At 42.5% G+C, this 17,091-nt stretch overlaps 1 protein-coding gene across 1 annotated transcript in view; it reads right to left on the bottom strand.

Annotated features, from left to right (window-relative positions):
* LOC128620683 (protocadherin Fat 3) overlaps window positions 1–17,091 on the bottom strand; it is a 65,386-nt gene that overhangs the window by 30,266 nt on the left and 18,029 nt on the right. The window contains exons 4-10 of the mRNA XM_053645923.1: window positions 8,137–8,451; window positions 7,774–7,984; window positions 7,465–7,533; window positions 6,715–6,851; window positions 5,248–5,523; window positions 4,824–5,034; window positions 581–4,675 (exon numbers count right to left, since the gene is read on the bottom strand). Of these exons, the coding sequence (XP_053501898.1) occupies window positions 581–4,675; window positions 4,824–5,034; window positions 5,248–5,523; window positions 6,715–6,851; window positions 7,465–7,533; window positions 7,774–7,984; window positions 8,137–8,451 (5,314 nt within the window). The remainder of the gene's footprint in view (window positions 1–580; window positions 4,676–4,823; window positions 5,035–5,247; window positions 5,524–6,714; window positions 6,852–7,464; window positions 7,534–7,773; window positions 7,985–8,136; window positions 8,452–17,091) is intronic.

The following is a 17,091-nucleotide window of genomic DNA, read 5'->3' as shown; positions in this document are numbered from 1 at the left end:
CGAATTATGTAAATTGGGACGAAGGGCGCGTCTCGTTATCCATGGCATTTTTAAATCAATCAGTGGGACACCTGCACTTGTATCTTTTTACATTCACATCTATGTCAGCTGCCGTGCGATTAACGGAATGTGCTGCTCCAGCTCTCAGCCACTCACTGAACAGAGCAGACACAGAGAGAGGTGTGAGTGCAGAGGGAAAGCAAGACCTTGTGCTTGCAGGACAGTACTGGCAACATTTGGAAAGTTGCTAAGGTTTGTTGAAAAAGTCGCTAAATTTGTCGTTAGGCACTTTTTTGCAAAATAAAGTCGCTAAAGCAGTCTGAAAAGTCGGTAAGTTGGCAACACTGGTCTGCACTGACAGCTAGGTAAAAGACAGGCTAAGCTCCGCCTCTCCCCAGCAAAATGAAAATGCAGAGGGAGAGGGAATGTGGGGTTTTTCATTTATGCACATTCTATTTGAAAAGCAATAAAATACACCGAGTACCCAAATGATGCCGTCTGTGTTTTTTTCTTGAAAACAATTTGCACCCCCCTTCTGTGCACCCTGTGTTGAGAACCACTGGACTAGATTAATACATACCTGTGATATGGAGGCTGACCAGCCTATTCTCATCAGAGGTGTCTGAGTCTCGGGTGCTGAGAACAGACACTACTTCTCCTATTGGGTCACTCTCCCTCACAGCAGCCCTGTAGTAGTCCCTCTCAAAGATAGGAGGGTTGTCATTGATGTCAGCAATGGCAACAGTAACCACAGCAGTAGAAGAGAGAGAGATTGTCTCCCCTAGATCTGATGCAACCACGCTAAATGTGTAAGATGGACATATTTCATGGTCCAGGTCTCCAAGAGTGGTGATCCATCCTGTTTTGCTATCAACTGCAAACATGGTATTGATAGTATTGATGGTTCTGTCAGAGGTTTGCTCTTTCTCATGATTGAAGATTGATCCAAGGCTGTAGGTAACCTGTCCATTTGAGCCCCAGTCTGGGTCCAGAGCATGCACCCGCATGATCCTTGTACCTACAGGAATGCCCTCCATTACCATAACTACATAGGAGCTAGTCTCAAAGGAAGGCTTATTGTCATTCACATCTAGGACTTTCACCTCCACATCAACTACTGACATGGATTCTATTAGATCTTCTCTCATGGTGGCAGACACTTTGAATCGATAGATGTCAACCAGTTCGTAGTCTAGCATATTATCAAGCCTGAGAACCCCAGTTTCTCTCTCCATTATAAACATTTTACCCTGGTTGCTTTCTGCTGTTTCCCCATTCACCACAGCAAAAATTGCTGTCTGACCTGGACTCAGGTACACTGACCCTATGGCTGTCCCAACTAGTGTATCCTCTAGTACAGTGAAGGAGTATTGGGGCTGAGTGAATACTGGTGTGTTAGCATCAGGTGGCAGTACATGGATGAATACAGTCACCAATGAGTGTTTGGAAGGGACTCCTCCATCTGTGGCCTTGACAAAGAATGATAGAACAGTTCCTCTCAAATGAACCATGCTTCCCTTTGTGACCATCCACCCACTATCAGGCTCAATTTCTAACACATCCACTAGAGGAAGCCTTGCTTCACTGTACAGTGAATAAGTCACCTTGCCATTGTCCCCAGCATCTGGGTCCTGAGCCTGGATCTGAGTCACAAGTGTACCAATGGCTATATTAGCTTTAATGCTAACCCTATACTCTGCAGCCCTGAACAGTGGTGCATTATCATTCTCATCTGTTAGCATTACTCTAACACTACAGAAGGATGCTCTTCCACCTCCATCCAGAGCCAATACTATCAGCCCAATGTCTCTGTTCATTGGATTCTCTCTGTCTAATTTTTTGGTAGTGGTGATCACTCCATCTGCTCCTATAATAAACAGAGTCTTTCCAAGGTCATTGATAAATGAATACATTATCTGACCAAAAAGCCCAGAGTCCTCATCTGTGGCCCGCACCTGAATAACCTTAGCTCCTATAGGTACATTCTCTTGTATCTCAGCAAGGTAAAATCTCTGGCTAAAGACAGGGTTATATAGGTTAGCCCCCAGTATACGGATGTTTACCTGTGCTGTACTAGTGAACACTCCATCTGATGCAGACACACTGAGCATGTATGTCTGCTGCATGCGCTGCAAATGCTGGTGTGACAGAGAGATGACTCCTGTTTTAGGGTCCATTAAAAAGTTCATCCTATCATCTCCAGAAAGAATGCTATATCTTAGCTTGTCAAAATCAGAGATGTCTGCATCAGAAGCTTGAACGCAGGTTACAAAGTGCCCCCTGGGAGCTAGTTCATTAACAAAAGCTTCATAGAGCGGCTGGTTAAAGGATGGAGGGTTGTCATTTGTGTCATTTACTAAGACAGTAACCGTGACCTCACTGCTCTGGGCTGGAGATCCATTGTCTGTTGCTCGGACAATGAAGCTATAGTGTTGGGTAAGTTCATAATCCAAAAGATTGACTGTAACAATAAGACCAGAGGCACTGTCAATGTCAAAGTAGTCTGTGTAGTTCAAAGCATCTGAGAGAATCTCATAACGAATAGTACAATTTTCAGATTCATTATCTGTTGCCAAGAGTTGTACCACTCCAGTCCCAGTCATTGAGTTCTCAGCCAGAGTAACAGTATATGAGGTTTTCTCAAATACAGGTGCATTGTCATTCACATCTAAAAGATCAATGTTTACATCCACCTCTGATGTAGCTCCAGTGAACATATCAGTGGACCTGACTATTAACTTGTAATAGGGAGTAGTCTCATAATCCAATGGGTAAATTACACTGATCACACCACTCTCAAAACCAATGTCAAACTGAAGAGAAGGATCCCAATTCACAATGGTGTAAATGATGTTCTGTCCTTCAGGACTCACAGCATTAATCTTTAGAATTGGGGTTGACACAGGTATGTCCTCTTTAACAGAAATACCATAAAAACTTTTGTCAAAAATAGGCATGGCTTTGTCAACTACTGTGACTATGAGTTCTACTGCAGTGAAAAGGGAGGGGTAGCCGGCATCACGTGCAATAATGACCAGTGAGTACTCAATATTGGACATGTCAGTTACAAAGGTTTGTTGAAGGGTGAGTTCGCCTGTTGTACTGTTTAGCTCAAAATGTCTACGCTCATCCTCAAGCTCATAGGAAACCATTCCATTTATTCCTTTGTCCATGTCTGTAGCTGACACCTGAAATATGGATGAGCCAATTTGTGCATCAACCTGCACTGAAGCATAGTATGGTAGGCTGACAAACTCAGGTGCATTATCATTGATGTCTTCCACTTGCACTCGCACAATCACCCTGGCAACCCTCAGCCAGTCATGTTCACGACTTGCCTCCACCACCAACTCATAGACCTCTTGCTCTTCACAATCAAATGAGATCCCCATAGTCTGTATGACTCCAGAAGTGGGTCCAATTTTGAAGTGGATCCCTGCATTTAACAGTGCATATTTGATTGGCTCATTCAGATAGTTCCCTATTGCATTGACCACCATTAAGGTAGCTATGTTTGAGGTGTTCTCCAGCACAGAGGAGGAGTATGAAGGGTGACTGAACAAAAGGCCACTGTCCATAGCCTCACGTACTATTACTGTCACAAAAGCAGTGCAGGAGTAACGTCCATCTGATGCCTTTATGTTGAAACAATAGCGGTCTTGGGACAGCTTGCTGTTTTTGACTGTGAGGATGCCAGTGCTGGGATCAATGGCAAAGGGCTCCAAGTTGTTGTCAGCAAAATAATAAATTGAATTTGTACTCATGTCAGGGTCATATGCCTCCACTCTCAAAATCTCTATGCCAGAATAAGTAGGAAGCAGCACAACAGTGTCATAGGTGTTCTGGGAGAATCTGGGAGGAGAATCATTGATGTTTACAACCTTTACTAAAACTTTAGCTGGACTCTCTGCAGTCAACTCTGGGCTACCACTATCCCTGACATAGACGTGGAAGTAAAACTCACTAAAAGTCTCATAATCCAGACTGGCAATGTTTCTGATTGATCCAGTACCAGAATCAACAGTGAAGAATAATTTAGCCATGTCTTCAACAATCTGAAAGACTAATAGAGAATTCTGGTTCCTATCAGAATCAATGGCTTGGATCACTAGGGGACTTCCATCCTCACCTAAAACCACACTGTTGATGGGGGCTGCTTCACTAATGCTCCCTGAGTAGCAAAGCTGTTGAAATACAGGTGGATTATCATTCTTATCAACCACTTGAATGTTAAGTGTAGTACTGGAAACAAGCCCTGCCATGTTGACAGCCTGGATTACCAATATGTAGGACGCTGTGGTTTCAAAATCTAAGGACTTCTGTGTCACAATTACACCTGTGTAGTGGTTGATTCCAAACCTCGTCTCATTATTCCCTTGCACTATATTGTAAATTAGCCCTGAGGTGCTTATGGCTGTGATATTAGTAACAAAGGCTCCAACAGGCACATTCTCAGGGATCTCAGCCTGGTACTCTAATTGGGTGAATTTGGGACTAGAGAAGTTTGACAGTGAGATGGCAATTCTGGCAACAGCTGTGGCACTTAGTGCTGGATTGCCTCCATCCGTGACACGAACAGTAAGCATATAATGGCCAACAAATGTGAAGTCCAGCTCTCTGGCCACTGAAATGGTGCCAGACAGTGAATCAATTCCAAATGCACCTCCTGTGTTACCTGGAAGAAAACAAGTTATTTACAGCACTACATAACTGAATAAAGGTATGTATAATAATAGCGGACATAACTGACAACAAATATTATATATTTAAATTACATTGTTCGGAGATAAAACAGGGTTTTAATCAATATTTCATAAACCCACCTGATTCAATAGAGTATACAAGCTCTTTATTCCTCCCTGTGTCTCTGTCCAAGGCTGAAACCTGTACAACAGGTATCCCAAGAAAGGCAGAGTCAGTTACCACACCATCATACACTGTTTGTGTAAAAAAAGGACTCTGGTCATTGGAATCCTCTATATTCACTATGATCCGAGCCAGGTCTCTGTAGTAGGGGAATTCCTGGTCTTTCACCTACAAAAAATTTTAAAGGTATATTGAAATATAGAAATAAACTTAAAAGCGTGAGCATGGTTACAGTAAAAAATAAACCCATGACTTGTAATTACAACATACTTTCCCTATTATTTTGACTATAATTACTGAATCACATGCTTTATGGTAAATAGCTGAATAAGCCAGCATGTATTTGCATTTTGGAGAATGTAAATGTTGATTCTTTCTTACCATAATAGTAAGGATATGCTGAGTGCATGTCTCGTAATCCAGAACATCAGCAGTATAAAGAACACCAGTGCCAACATCAATCCGAAACATGCGCATGCTGACCAGATCCACACTACCATGAATAGAATAGCTTAGCTTGGCTCGTTCATCACTATCTGTGGCTTTGATATGCAGAATCTCAGTGTTCACTGGTGTGTTCTCTAAAACAGAGACCTGATATACAGGTTGGGAGATCACTGGAGTGTTATCATTGCAGTCCAAAACTCTGATATGAACCTGGAAATAGAAGCAGTGGAAGCCAACAAGCCAAAATACCTGTATTACTGCATGATAAAGCTGACTGTAAAATATACATTGATTATTTGTATGTATGCATACTCATGTTCATACTGCATACTGTTTGTAAATGTCAAAATTAAGTGACATCCCTCTGTGTACAGCTAAAGTTCAATGTCACATCTTCGTCCACACCACTTTTGGTCAGGTTTTCGAGGGCCATACCTCACAGGCTTATCAACTACCAGTCCAATCAGTTGGTTATACAAGATTCTCATTTGCCTAGTGCAATTAAGTTCTGTTAGAGTACCTAATTTTCTGGGGGCCTTGCCATTGTTTAGGTCATGCATTCTAAGATTTATGTATTATTTATTTTACCAAGCTTTATTTATGTATTTGCCTCCATCATTATCTTTGCCTGCTTCCCTGTTTCTACCAATTCTATCTCTCAAGTATCCCCTTATCAATATGTTGAGACATTGCCTGGTTTTGACTGTTCCAGTGAATTGTGGACTGGTTGAGGATCTTTAATAAACACACATAGTGAATGTATCCTTCACCGTTTGCTTCATAATAGAAATAAATGCATTACAACTAAAGTGTCTTTAAAAGTACACTATATGGCCAAATGTATGTGGATACCTGACCACCACAACCATATGTAAGCATACCAAAACCATGGCCATTAACATGGAGTTGGTCCTTCCTTTTGTGGCTGTCGGAATTTGTGCTCATTAAGCCACAAGAGCATTGGTAAGACCACATGCATTGAGATCACGTAAGAAGGCCTGGTAGACAACTGATGTACCAATTCATATCAAATGTGTTCAGTGGTGTTGAGGTCAGGGCTGAGGCCACTGGAGCTGTTTCACATCAACCTTGGCAAACCATGTCTTTATGGGCCTCACTTTTTGTACAGTGGCACTGATGGAACATGTTTGGGCCCTTTAGTTCAAGTGAAGGGAAACCTTGATACATAAAAATACATTCCATACAATTTTGTGCTTCCAACTTTGTGGCTTGCATATATGGGAAGGCCCATGTATGGGTGTGATGGTCAGATGTCAACATACTTTTTGCCATGTAATATAACATTGCACCTAAAGCAAATAATATAACTTTTCATAAGTAAAGAAACAGGCTTTACATGATTCTTGAACACATTGAATTACATGATTCTTGAAGACATACCTGTGTGGTTGCTGTATTTGTCCCATCAGTCACCTGAACAGTCAAGTTGTATAGTGATTGATATTCTGCGTCCAGAGACTTCACCAAAACTATAGTCGCCATTCCCCTCTGGATGTCAAATGCTCCATCATAGTTTCCTTTTACTAATAAATAAATGCATATAAAATATCTTAAAGAAGCTTAGCAAGATGTTATATTTATAATATTATGTTAAGCTATAGTTGGGGCAGCTACAACATAAAATCATCACAATTACTCTACCAACATACTGATTTAGTAGTTTTTCCACATCTCTGGGAAATGCAATTTCCATGCTGCAAAACTCATCATCAAAGGTTTATGGACTTCATAGCATCAGACACTGTATGCTCACATTTCTCCCATCAGCTACAGTCTCGTATCTCAATCTGCCACAAACAGCTGCAATAGGTTCAGGCTTTCCTTGCTCCAGTTCCTCAAACCACTAATTTCAGTCCACTCAGAAGCATGAGGGCATTTTTAGTATTCATTGCATATGTCTTATCCAATTTCACTCAATTTCCATCGTACTTAACAGAGATCAGAGGAAAAGGATTCTCGCAGGTGTTGAGTATTCACTGTTTACTGTAACAGAAGTTGTGCTTTTGCCCTAAGCAAACTGCGGTCTTAAAGCAAGTCTCAAAAAGTATCATTTTGGATCAGTTGGATTATGCCTGATCTAAAATGAAGAAATTCAAAATGCATGTAAAATAAGAAGAGTTTTTCTCTCACCTGTGCTGCTTGTGCAGTTTCTAGAATTATATATTTGGGGGATATAAAACATCTCCTGTGATATCCCACCTTTTCAAGAGGAAGCAAGAGAGAAAGCAAGAGTAACCAATGAAGACAGAGAGAAAAGGTGAAATATCATAAAAGACATGGCAAGGTAAAAGGTAAATAGAATCAAGTTTCAGCACAGCTAGCAGTCTTTCTCTAAAAATAAACAAATAACAATATCAAAGTTGTAAAATATATCAAACATTTTATGTAACCATACAGCAAACCATGCTGACATGAAAGCAGATTCATGTTATAGCTCACCAATGATATAAAACCAGAGGGGTGTTTCTGTTTGCTGTACAAAGATGGTGCCCACATTTGCAAAAACTTTAGCATTCTCTGCAATGGTAAAGTTATAGCTAGACATCATGAATCGCAAGGCCTGTGGCAAAGGCAAAGGTTTTCTGATCCACTCAACACATAACTGTACAGTTGACCACTTCTGCGGAATCCCATTGTCCATGGCTTTTATCTGCAGAGTATGGAGAATGAAAAATTCTAGCTGTACAATAGGCAGCAAATGACTTTAGTAATAGAAAATAAAGAAGGTGATATGTTATACTTAAGTTAAGTTGTGGAAACCACAATGCTGTAAGTTGTCTGCCTGAAAAAATTGTCTTGTACCGTGAGGATGTCATAAGCCCCTGCTGTAACCATCTTTCTGGAGTACACCATTCCAGTTTTGGGATCAATGAAGTACTTCCCATCTTCATTTCCATCCACTATGCTGTATGTGAGTTCTGCATTAGGCCCTTCATCCCAGTCATATGCAAATACTCTATAGACAGGATCACCACGTTTGTTCTGGTCCCGCTCGGGGAGACTTATGCAGTAGACTCTCTGGGGGAACTCTGGTGTGTTGTCGTTGACATCTTGAATATGCACTATTACCCACACTGTGGACTGCCTGGAGACACTACTGCCATCCGTAATGGTAACCTGAAGGCAGATCACAGTTTCCTTTTTTCTTTCAGATATGTTGTACTATGTCTTTAAAGGTTAATGTGGGTGAGTGGTGTGTGCAGGACATGGAGAGGACAATTATTAAGATGGAGCAGTAGACAAGACAAGACAGTAGATGCGATTGGGATGTGGTACTTGTCAAAGCGATGGGTTGGGGAGTATGGGGGGAAGGGTGAAGGGTGAGCAAAGAGAAATTTTTTAAATGTCGGTTGAGTTAATTAATATGTATAACACCAACTTTAGATTCTGTGAATGTTGTATGCATGTATGTGTAGTTTAGTTACGTGTGTTTGCATGTTATAATTTCTAAACAGTTGTACTGGTAGAAAATATGGAAGCTAAAAATTTTTTTTTATAAATAATATAAAATATTGCACAGTTCACAGTTTTTGGTATAACTGTCCATTACACTGACAAAATTCTAACTATTTACAAACTTCTAAATTGGAGCATTAATTTAGTTGTATATAATTAGCAGAAATGTAGAAACTAACAATCAATTAGTTTTACACTACTAATGAAAACACAAAATTCCATGCTAATAAACAAATTTAATGTCCATTATCTCCTTAAAAATATTACCAACAATACTTTTAAATGCAATGGTCTCCCTCAAGCATTCATGTTATACTGGTAATTGTGTATTTAGTACTTTTATTTATATCTTAAGTAAACATGTAGAAAAAAATGATCTAATTATTTAATTAATGTGGATGAGTTAAAAATAACCCAGGAGAAAGACCATGCTTGAATCTTCATCTTTAGGGGAAAAAAATCCATGCCAAAATCTTGTGCAAGATAACTTCTTAGGCAGTTTATTATTCAAATATGCACACCATGTTCTCACATTCACTACTTTACCTCTTCCCCTCCCTTCTATATACAGTTCTCTCTGAAAGTATTGGAACAGCAAGGTCAATTTTATTGTTTTCGCTATACATTGAAGACATTTGGGTTTGAGATCAAAAGATGGATACGAAAAGATAGATCAGAATTTCAGCTTTTAATTCCTGAAATCAACATCTAGATGTATTCAGTAACTTAAAACATGGCACCTATGGTGGCAGACCACCCAATTTTAGGTGAGCAAAAGGATAGGAACAGATAGTAAATTAAAGTAAATAACACTTAATATTTGGTTGCATATCCCTTGGTTGCAAAACAAGCCATGCTTGATGAGCTTCTGATGAGCTTCTATGTTTTGGATCATAAGCAGAACCATTATTTCTCTACACTTTGGCCTTTCCATCACTTTGGTAGAGGTTAATCTTGGTTCCAGACATTTTGTGGCTCATCTTTGTATTTCTTTGCCAATTCCAATCTGGCCTTCTGATTCTTACTGATCATGAATGGTCTGCATCTTGTGGTATGGCCTATATATTTCTGCACTTGAAGTCTTCTTCAAATAGTGGATTGTGATGCCTTCACCCCTGCCCTGTGAAGGTTGTGGGTAATTTCACTAACTATTGTTTTTGCGTTTTTCTTCACAGCTCTCGCAATGTTCCCTTTCAAAAGGAACTCCACGTTACGTTAGCTGAACACTGCGGAGCACCCTCGCGCGTGACCAGTATCTGAAGCTTGTGTAAAATCATGCCTAATTTATAGGCCTGCCGTGATCAGGTGACGTAGCAATTAAGCGCGTCGCGTGATATATAAACGACACCTGTGAACCGCGCCGTCAGCCTTATTATCTTCAGCGAGACTGCATGTCGGTTGTTTGTGTAACGAAAGCAAAAAGACGCTTCATTTCCTCTCTATCTTTTCTCAAAATCTCTGGACTTTTCTATCCCTTTAAAAAAGAGAAGAAAAAAAAATGAGTGAGAGAGAAAAATATGAGTGAGAGAATTCAGGAAGTGTGTTATGCCTTGCTCCCGTTTCATCAGTGCACACTTTCTGTGTGAAGTGTTTAGGGTTAGAGCATGCCAGGGCAACTCTCGAGAGGTCTGACTATGCATTGTAAAGCATTACATTAGGCAGCTCCGCTCACGACTCGCTCTCTTCTCGGAAGCCGAAGCGAGTTGGGTTTCAGAGCCTCGCGGATCTGGGCGGCCGCTGCCGAGGCAAATAGCTGTCTCAGGTCCGGGGGATCTCATATGGATCTGGGAGAGGAGCTGGAGACAAGCGCTGCTCTATTTCTTGCTCTGTCTCCCGGGTCCGGCTCTCCGCTGGATTTTGGCGCTCACGTTGCGACTCCTCCTTCCACTATGGAAAGCCAAAAAAAAAAAAAAACACACAAAAATAAAAAATAAAATAAAATATTAATTCCTCTCTGGCTCAGAGGAGCCAGAAGAGTGTGCTAAAAACTGAGAACAGCATATAAAGAGCTGCTTGAAGTGATTACTAAGGCTGGATGAGCTTTTTTCTCCCCAGGTAAAGTAAATCCCTCACACTGCAGAAAACTCCCCCTTTTACCAGAAGTGCATGACAAAATATCAGACTTCTGAGGGAAAACCAGGCATAAGCCGTATTTATAACCCCGCAATGTCGGATTGTTTGGCCATCGTGGGGAATGAACGTCATGGCTATTTAGCTATGCTGAAGGTGGAGGAGGCGCTTGCGAGCTATCTCTCTCCATCGATGGCAGGTAATTTAGGGGGGCCCGGCTTTGCCATCCAGGCCATGTAAGGCCACCGTGGCATTGGTGGGCAAGGCCTATGCAGTAGTGGGTCTTGCTTATGGGTCACTGCACACAATGACAGTGTTACAGGCCTACCAAGCAGACCTGCTGAGTGAGCTCAACATATGGTGGCATTCAGCCAGTTCCTTCCCTGTTGTGTCAAGTTCACCCTGGCTCCACTCGTGGATGCCCAGGCCAGAGCTAGTGCGAGGGAGGTACACAAGGCGAGTATGGCAGCCCACCAGCCCCCACAGACAGCCAGGGGAACCGGGTGGCCATAGTCACGGCCTGCTACTAGGCCTGATTTGAGAATGGTCATAAAGGCCAAGCAGACAAAGAGGAGCGGTCCTGAGGGGCCGTGGAGGGATGTATCAGGGGACATGAGGTTGTTAGGGCAGTTAGCCCCCAGTGCTACTGTAGGGCCTCCCCTAGCCAAGGCTTTCCCAAGTTTTCAGGGTTCTCTGGTCAGCGAGCTGTCCCAGGGCAATGAAAATCATCTGATGCTTTCCCTCCAATAGAATGTGGAAAACTTAACATCACTAAAATACCACCTGGCAGCGTGGAAACTACTGCCAAATGTGTCTCCACGGGTTCTGTCTACCGCAGAAAAGGGTTACCAGGTCCAGTTCAGAGCTCGACCCCCCCAGTTCAGAGGTGTGCTCACCACAGTAGTCAGCACAGACCAGAGCCCGATGTTAGCGCAGGAAGTAAGATCCCTCTTGGACAAAGGGGCCATAGAACATGTACCCCGTTCCCTGAGGGAGGGAGGTTTTTACAACCATTATTTCCTGGTCTGCAAAAAAATAGAGGAGTATGCGGCCAGTTTTAGATCTGCATCATCTGAACTGTATTCTTTGGACATACAGGTTCAAGATGCTGACGCCCAAACTTATCGTTCCACAGATTCATTTTGAGGACTGGTTTGTGATGATAGATCTAAAAGGTGCATATTACCACACAGAAATATCGCCCAATCACAGAAAGTTCCTGGGGTTTGCATTGGAGGCAACGCATATCAAGATCGGGTTCTTCCCTTCAGACTAGCTTTAACCCCTCGCACCTTCACAAAGTGCATGGATGTCAATCTGGCTCCATTGTGACTCCAGGGCATCCATGTACTAAACTAAATGGATGACTGGTTAATTCTTGCACCATCCAGGGAACTGACGGTTCACCATCGAGATGTTGTTCTCGCCCACATGGAGAACTTGGGGCTCAGGTTGAACCTCAGAAAAGCAGGCTTTCTCCAGTGCAGTAGACAACTTTTCTATGGGTTATAAGGATTCTACTATGATGAGGGCTTTTCTATCCCCAACATGCATAGGGTCAATCCTATCAACATTGAGCAAGTTAAAGCTGGATCTGGGCATCCCCTTCAGCCTCTATGAGAGACTGTTTGAGCTTATGGCAGCAGCAGCAAACGTCATACCAGTGGGCCTAGTGCACAGGAGACCATTTCAGTGGTGGCTGAGAAGTTGGGGGTTTCGTCCAAGGATGACACCTCTGAGAGTAATCAATGTCACGTGGCAGTGCCTACGTGCTCTGAGAATTTGGAAGTGTCCCCAGTTTCTAGCCTTGGGTCACACTCTAGGGGTGTCTCCTTATCGCAAGAGGGTAATGACAGACACGTCCCTCACGGGCTAGGGTGCAGTCTTAGACAGATGTCCAGCTCACGGTCTCTGGAGTGGCCCTCAACTGGAGTGGCATGTAAATTGCCTAGAATTACGGGCCATATTTCTAGCACTGAAATTCTTTCTTCCTCAATTGAGAGGTCACCATGTGTTTACAGACAACACAGCGTTGGTCTCACAGATCAACCACCAGGGAGGATTATGTTCACGCCCCCTGTTCAGGCAGGCGCAACTAATTCTTCTCTGGGCAGAGGGAAAGTTTTGTCAGTGAGTGCAATGTACATTCTGGGCAACCGGAATGTGACATCCTGTTGAGGCAGGGGCTGAGGCCCAGTGATTGGTGGCTCCATCCACAAGTGGTGGAGTCCATATGGCGGAGGTTTGGCCAAGCGGGAGTAGATGTGTTCGCCTCCGAGGACACAACACACTGACCGCTGTTCTTCGCCCTCATTCCTCCTGCACCATTAGGGCTGGACGCCATGGTGCACATGTGGCTGAGGTCACATCTATATGCTTTTTCCCTGATCGCTCTGCTCCCACAAGTTCTAGCTAGATTTTGCCAAGATGGTCTACGTCTGCTGCTAGTAGCACCTTATTGGCCAGCTCGAATATGGTTCTCAGAGAAAATATCCCTGCTAGACGGCACTCCTTTGGAGATTCCCATCCACAGAGATCTACTCTCTCAAGCCGGAGGGCTGATTTATAACCCTCGGCTGGAACTATGGAAATTGTGAGTCTGGCCCCTGAGAGGCACCAGCTCATAGATTCTGGTCTCACAACTGAGGTTGTAGAGACCATGTAGAATGCTAGAACGGCATCCACGACGAAACTGTATGTGCTCAAGTGGCAACTCAAGTGATGTGAGGAACATCAGCTAGGCCCAGCGAACTGCGCAATAGCTACAGTCCTGGAGTTCTTACAAGGACGTTTCTCAGTGGGGTTGGCTCCTCTTACAATCAGGGTCTACGTGGCAGCCATTTCAGCCAGCCATGCCCCTATTGATGGAGTCTCTGTGGGGCAACATCCTCTAACTTCGAGGGATATGCGTGATGTCAGGTGGCTGAGGCACATCTGCAGACCATGCATACCTTCCTGGGACCTTTCTGTGGTCTGGGAAGGTCTGTCAGATGCCGCATTTGAGCCCTTAGTGTCAGCCTCTGAGAAACTTCTGACTCTAAAGGAAGCTCTTCTGCTGGCCTTGACATCTCTCAAGTGAGTATGAGATCTACAAGCTCTAGGTTGCCCCTTCCTGCCTTGACTTTACCCCTGGATTATCCAAGGCCTCCCTGTATCCTAGGCGGGATTATATTCCTAAAGTGCCTACATCTGCTGCCCAGCCTGTGGTGTTGCAGGCTTTCTGACCTCCTCTGTTCCTCATACCAGAACAAGAGAAATTGCACTGACTGTGTCCAGTAAGGGCTCTCTGTACTTACGTCCACCGCTCTGGCCAGTGGCATAAGTCAGAGCAGCTGCTGGTCGGCTTTGGTGGCTTCAGCAGAGGTGATGCTGTGTTGGAACAGCACATCTCTAATTGGATAGTGGAAGCTATCTCTATCGCTTATGAGACACGCGGTCTCGCTACGCCTCTGGGCATAAGGGCTCATTCCATTAGGTGGGGTCACCTCCTCGAAGGCTTTGTCCAAAGGGGTATCCTTACAGGATGTGTGTGCTGTGGCAGGGTGGTCTATGTCGCACACATTCATTCGATTTTACAGCCTGGATATACATTCCAGTCCAGGCTCAAGTGTCTTGCAGTGACCCTCGGGCTTGGGTCTTTTTGAATTCAATTCAATTCAATTTTATTTGTATAGCGCTTTTTACAAGAGACATTGTCTCATAGCAGCTTTACTGAAATATCAACACGGTATACAGATATTAAAGGTGCGAATTTATCCCAACTGAGCAAGCCACTGAGTGGCGACGGTGGCAAGGAAAAACTCCCTAAGATGTTTTAAGAGGAAGAAACCTTGAGAGGAACCAGACTCAGAAGGGAACCCATCCTCATCTGGGTAACAACAGATATTGTGAAAAAGTTCATTATTGACTTATATGAAGTCTGTATGGCCTTAGGAGCAGCCGTAGTCCCAGCAGTCTGGAATTGGAGAAGATTTGAGCTCCATACAGAGGCAGAAAGGATCTGGATCTCTAGTATCTCCATAAAAACGTGTGTGGCTCGGCAGAAGGAGAGAGGGAGAGAAACGATTATTAGGACTGGGAATTAGTATAATAGAAAGTCTAGTCAGGGTAGGCTTGAGTAAACAAATACATTTTAAGCCTAGACTTAAACACTGAGACTGTGTCTCAGTCCCGAACACTAATTGGAAGACTGTTCCATAACAGTGGGGCTCTATAAGCGAAAGCTCTCCCCCCTGCTGTAGCCTTCACTATTCGAGGTACCGTCAAATAGCCTGCATCTTTTGATCTAAGTAGGCGTGGCGGATCATAGAAAACCAAAAAGTCGCTTAGATATTGTGGCGCGAGACCATTTAGTGCTTTATAGGCTAATAAAAGTATTTTATAGTTAATGTGGGATTCCACTGGGAGCCAATGCAGTATTGATAATATTGGTGTGATATGGTCATATCTTCTAGTTCTAGTTAGGACTCTAGCAGCTGCATTCTGGACTAACTGGAGTTTGTTTATATTCCTACTGGAACATCCAGACAGTAAGGCATTACACTAATCTAATCTAGAGGTGACAAATGCATGAACTAGTATTTCTGCATCATGTAGTGACAATATATTTCTTATCTTAGATATATTTCTGAGATGAAAGAAGGCTATCCTAGTAATATTATCTACATGAGCATCAAATGATAGGCTGGAGTCAATAATCACTCCAAGGTCTTTAACTGCTGTACATGTTGAAACAGAAAGTCCATCCAGAGCAACCATGTGATCAGAAAGATTATTTCTAGATACACGTGATCCTAATAATAGTATTTCTGTTTTATCAGAATTAAGTAAAAGGAAGTTAGTTAACATCCAACGTCTAATGTCTTTTACACAATCCTCAACCTTACTAAGCTTCTGTCTGTCCTCTGGCTTCGCTGAAACATACAACTGTGTATCATCAGCATAACAGTGGAAGCTAATTCCATGCTTACGAATAATTTGTCCTAGGGGTAGCATATATAAAGTAAAAGGCAGTGGGCCTAAAACAGAACCCTGTGGAACTCCAAAGGTAACCTCAGTATGCGTGGAGAAGTTTTCATTTACATCTACGAACTGATAACGATCGGTCAGATAAGACCTGAGCCAGGAGGGGACTGTTCCCTTAATGCCAACAACATTTTCTAATCTATCAAGGAGAATAGTATGATCTATAGTATCAAAAGCTGCACTAAGGTCGAGTAACACAAGCAGCGAGACACAACCCTGATCAGAGGCCAGTAGTAGGTCATTTACTACTTTAACTAACGCTGTCTCTGTGCTATGATGAAGTCTAAATCCTGACTGATACATTTCATGAATGTTATTCCTATCTAAGTATGAGCATAACTGTTTTGCTACAACCTTTTCTAAAATCTTAGAGAGGAAGGGGAGATTTGATATAGGTCTATAGCTGGACAGTTGAGAGGGGTCAAGGTCAGGTTTTTTAATCAAGGGTTTAATAACTGCTAATTTAAGTGATTTAGGTACATAGCCAGTGCTAAGGGAAGAATTGATTATATTTAAAAGTGGTTCAATTACTCCTGGACAAATCTGTTTAAAGAAACATGTAGGTACAGGATCTAGTATGCAAGTTGATGAATTGGCTGAAGAGATTAATGTAGCTAGTTCGGTCTCTCTAAGCGGAGCAAAACACTCTAAACATTGATCTGATATTGCTACATTATCATCTAATGGGTTTGTTACAGTACTGTCCGGTTTTAATTTAATGGCCTGTATTTCACGTCTAATATTTTCAACCTTATCAATGAAAAATTTCATGAAATCTTCACTGCTATGTAATGATTGAGTGTTTCTCTCTGTAGTGGTTTTATTCCTAGTTCATTTTTGCTACCGTGTTGAATAGGAATCTAGAATTGTTTTTGTTATCTCCTATTAAGGTGGAGAAATAGATTTTTCTAGCATCGCCAAGAGATTTTCTATATTTCAGTAGGCTCTCCTTCCATGCTGTTTGGAATATCACCAGTTTGGTTTGACGCCATTTACGTTCTAATTGTCGAGTTGTCTGTTTTAAGGTTCGCGTTTGATCGTTATACCAGGGTGCTAATTTTTTCTCTCTAATTATTTTTCTTTTGAGTGGAGCCACTCTATCTAGTGTGTAGCGGAGTGTTGACTCCAAGCTTTCAGTCGCCTGATCGAGTGTTATCGGATCTGACGGTGATCCAAATCTAATTGATGTTTCTGCGAGATTATTTA

Source organism: Ictalurus furcatus, chromosome 16 (genome assembly GCF_023375685.1).
Source record: "Ictalurus furcatus strain D&B chromosome 16, Billie_1.0, whole genome shotgun sequence".
NCBI classification, from domain to species: Eukaryota; Metazoa; Chordata; class Actinopteri; order Siluriformes; family Ictaluridae; genus Ictalurus; species Ictalurus furcatus.
This window is presented reverse-complemented; position numbering and strand designations above follow the sequence as displayed.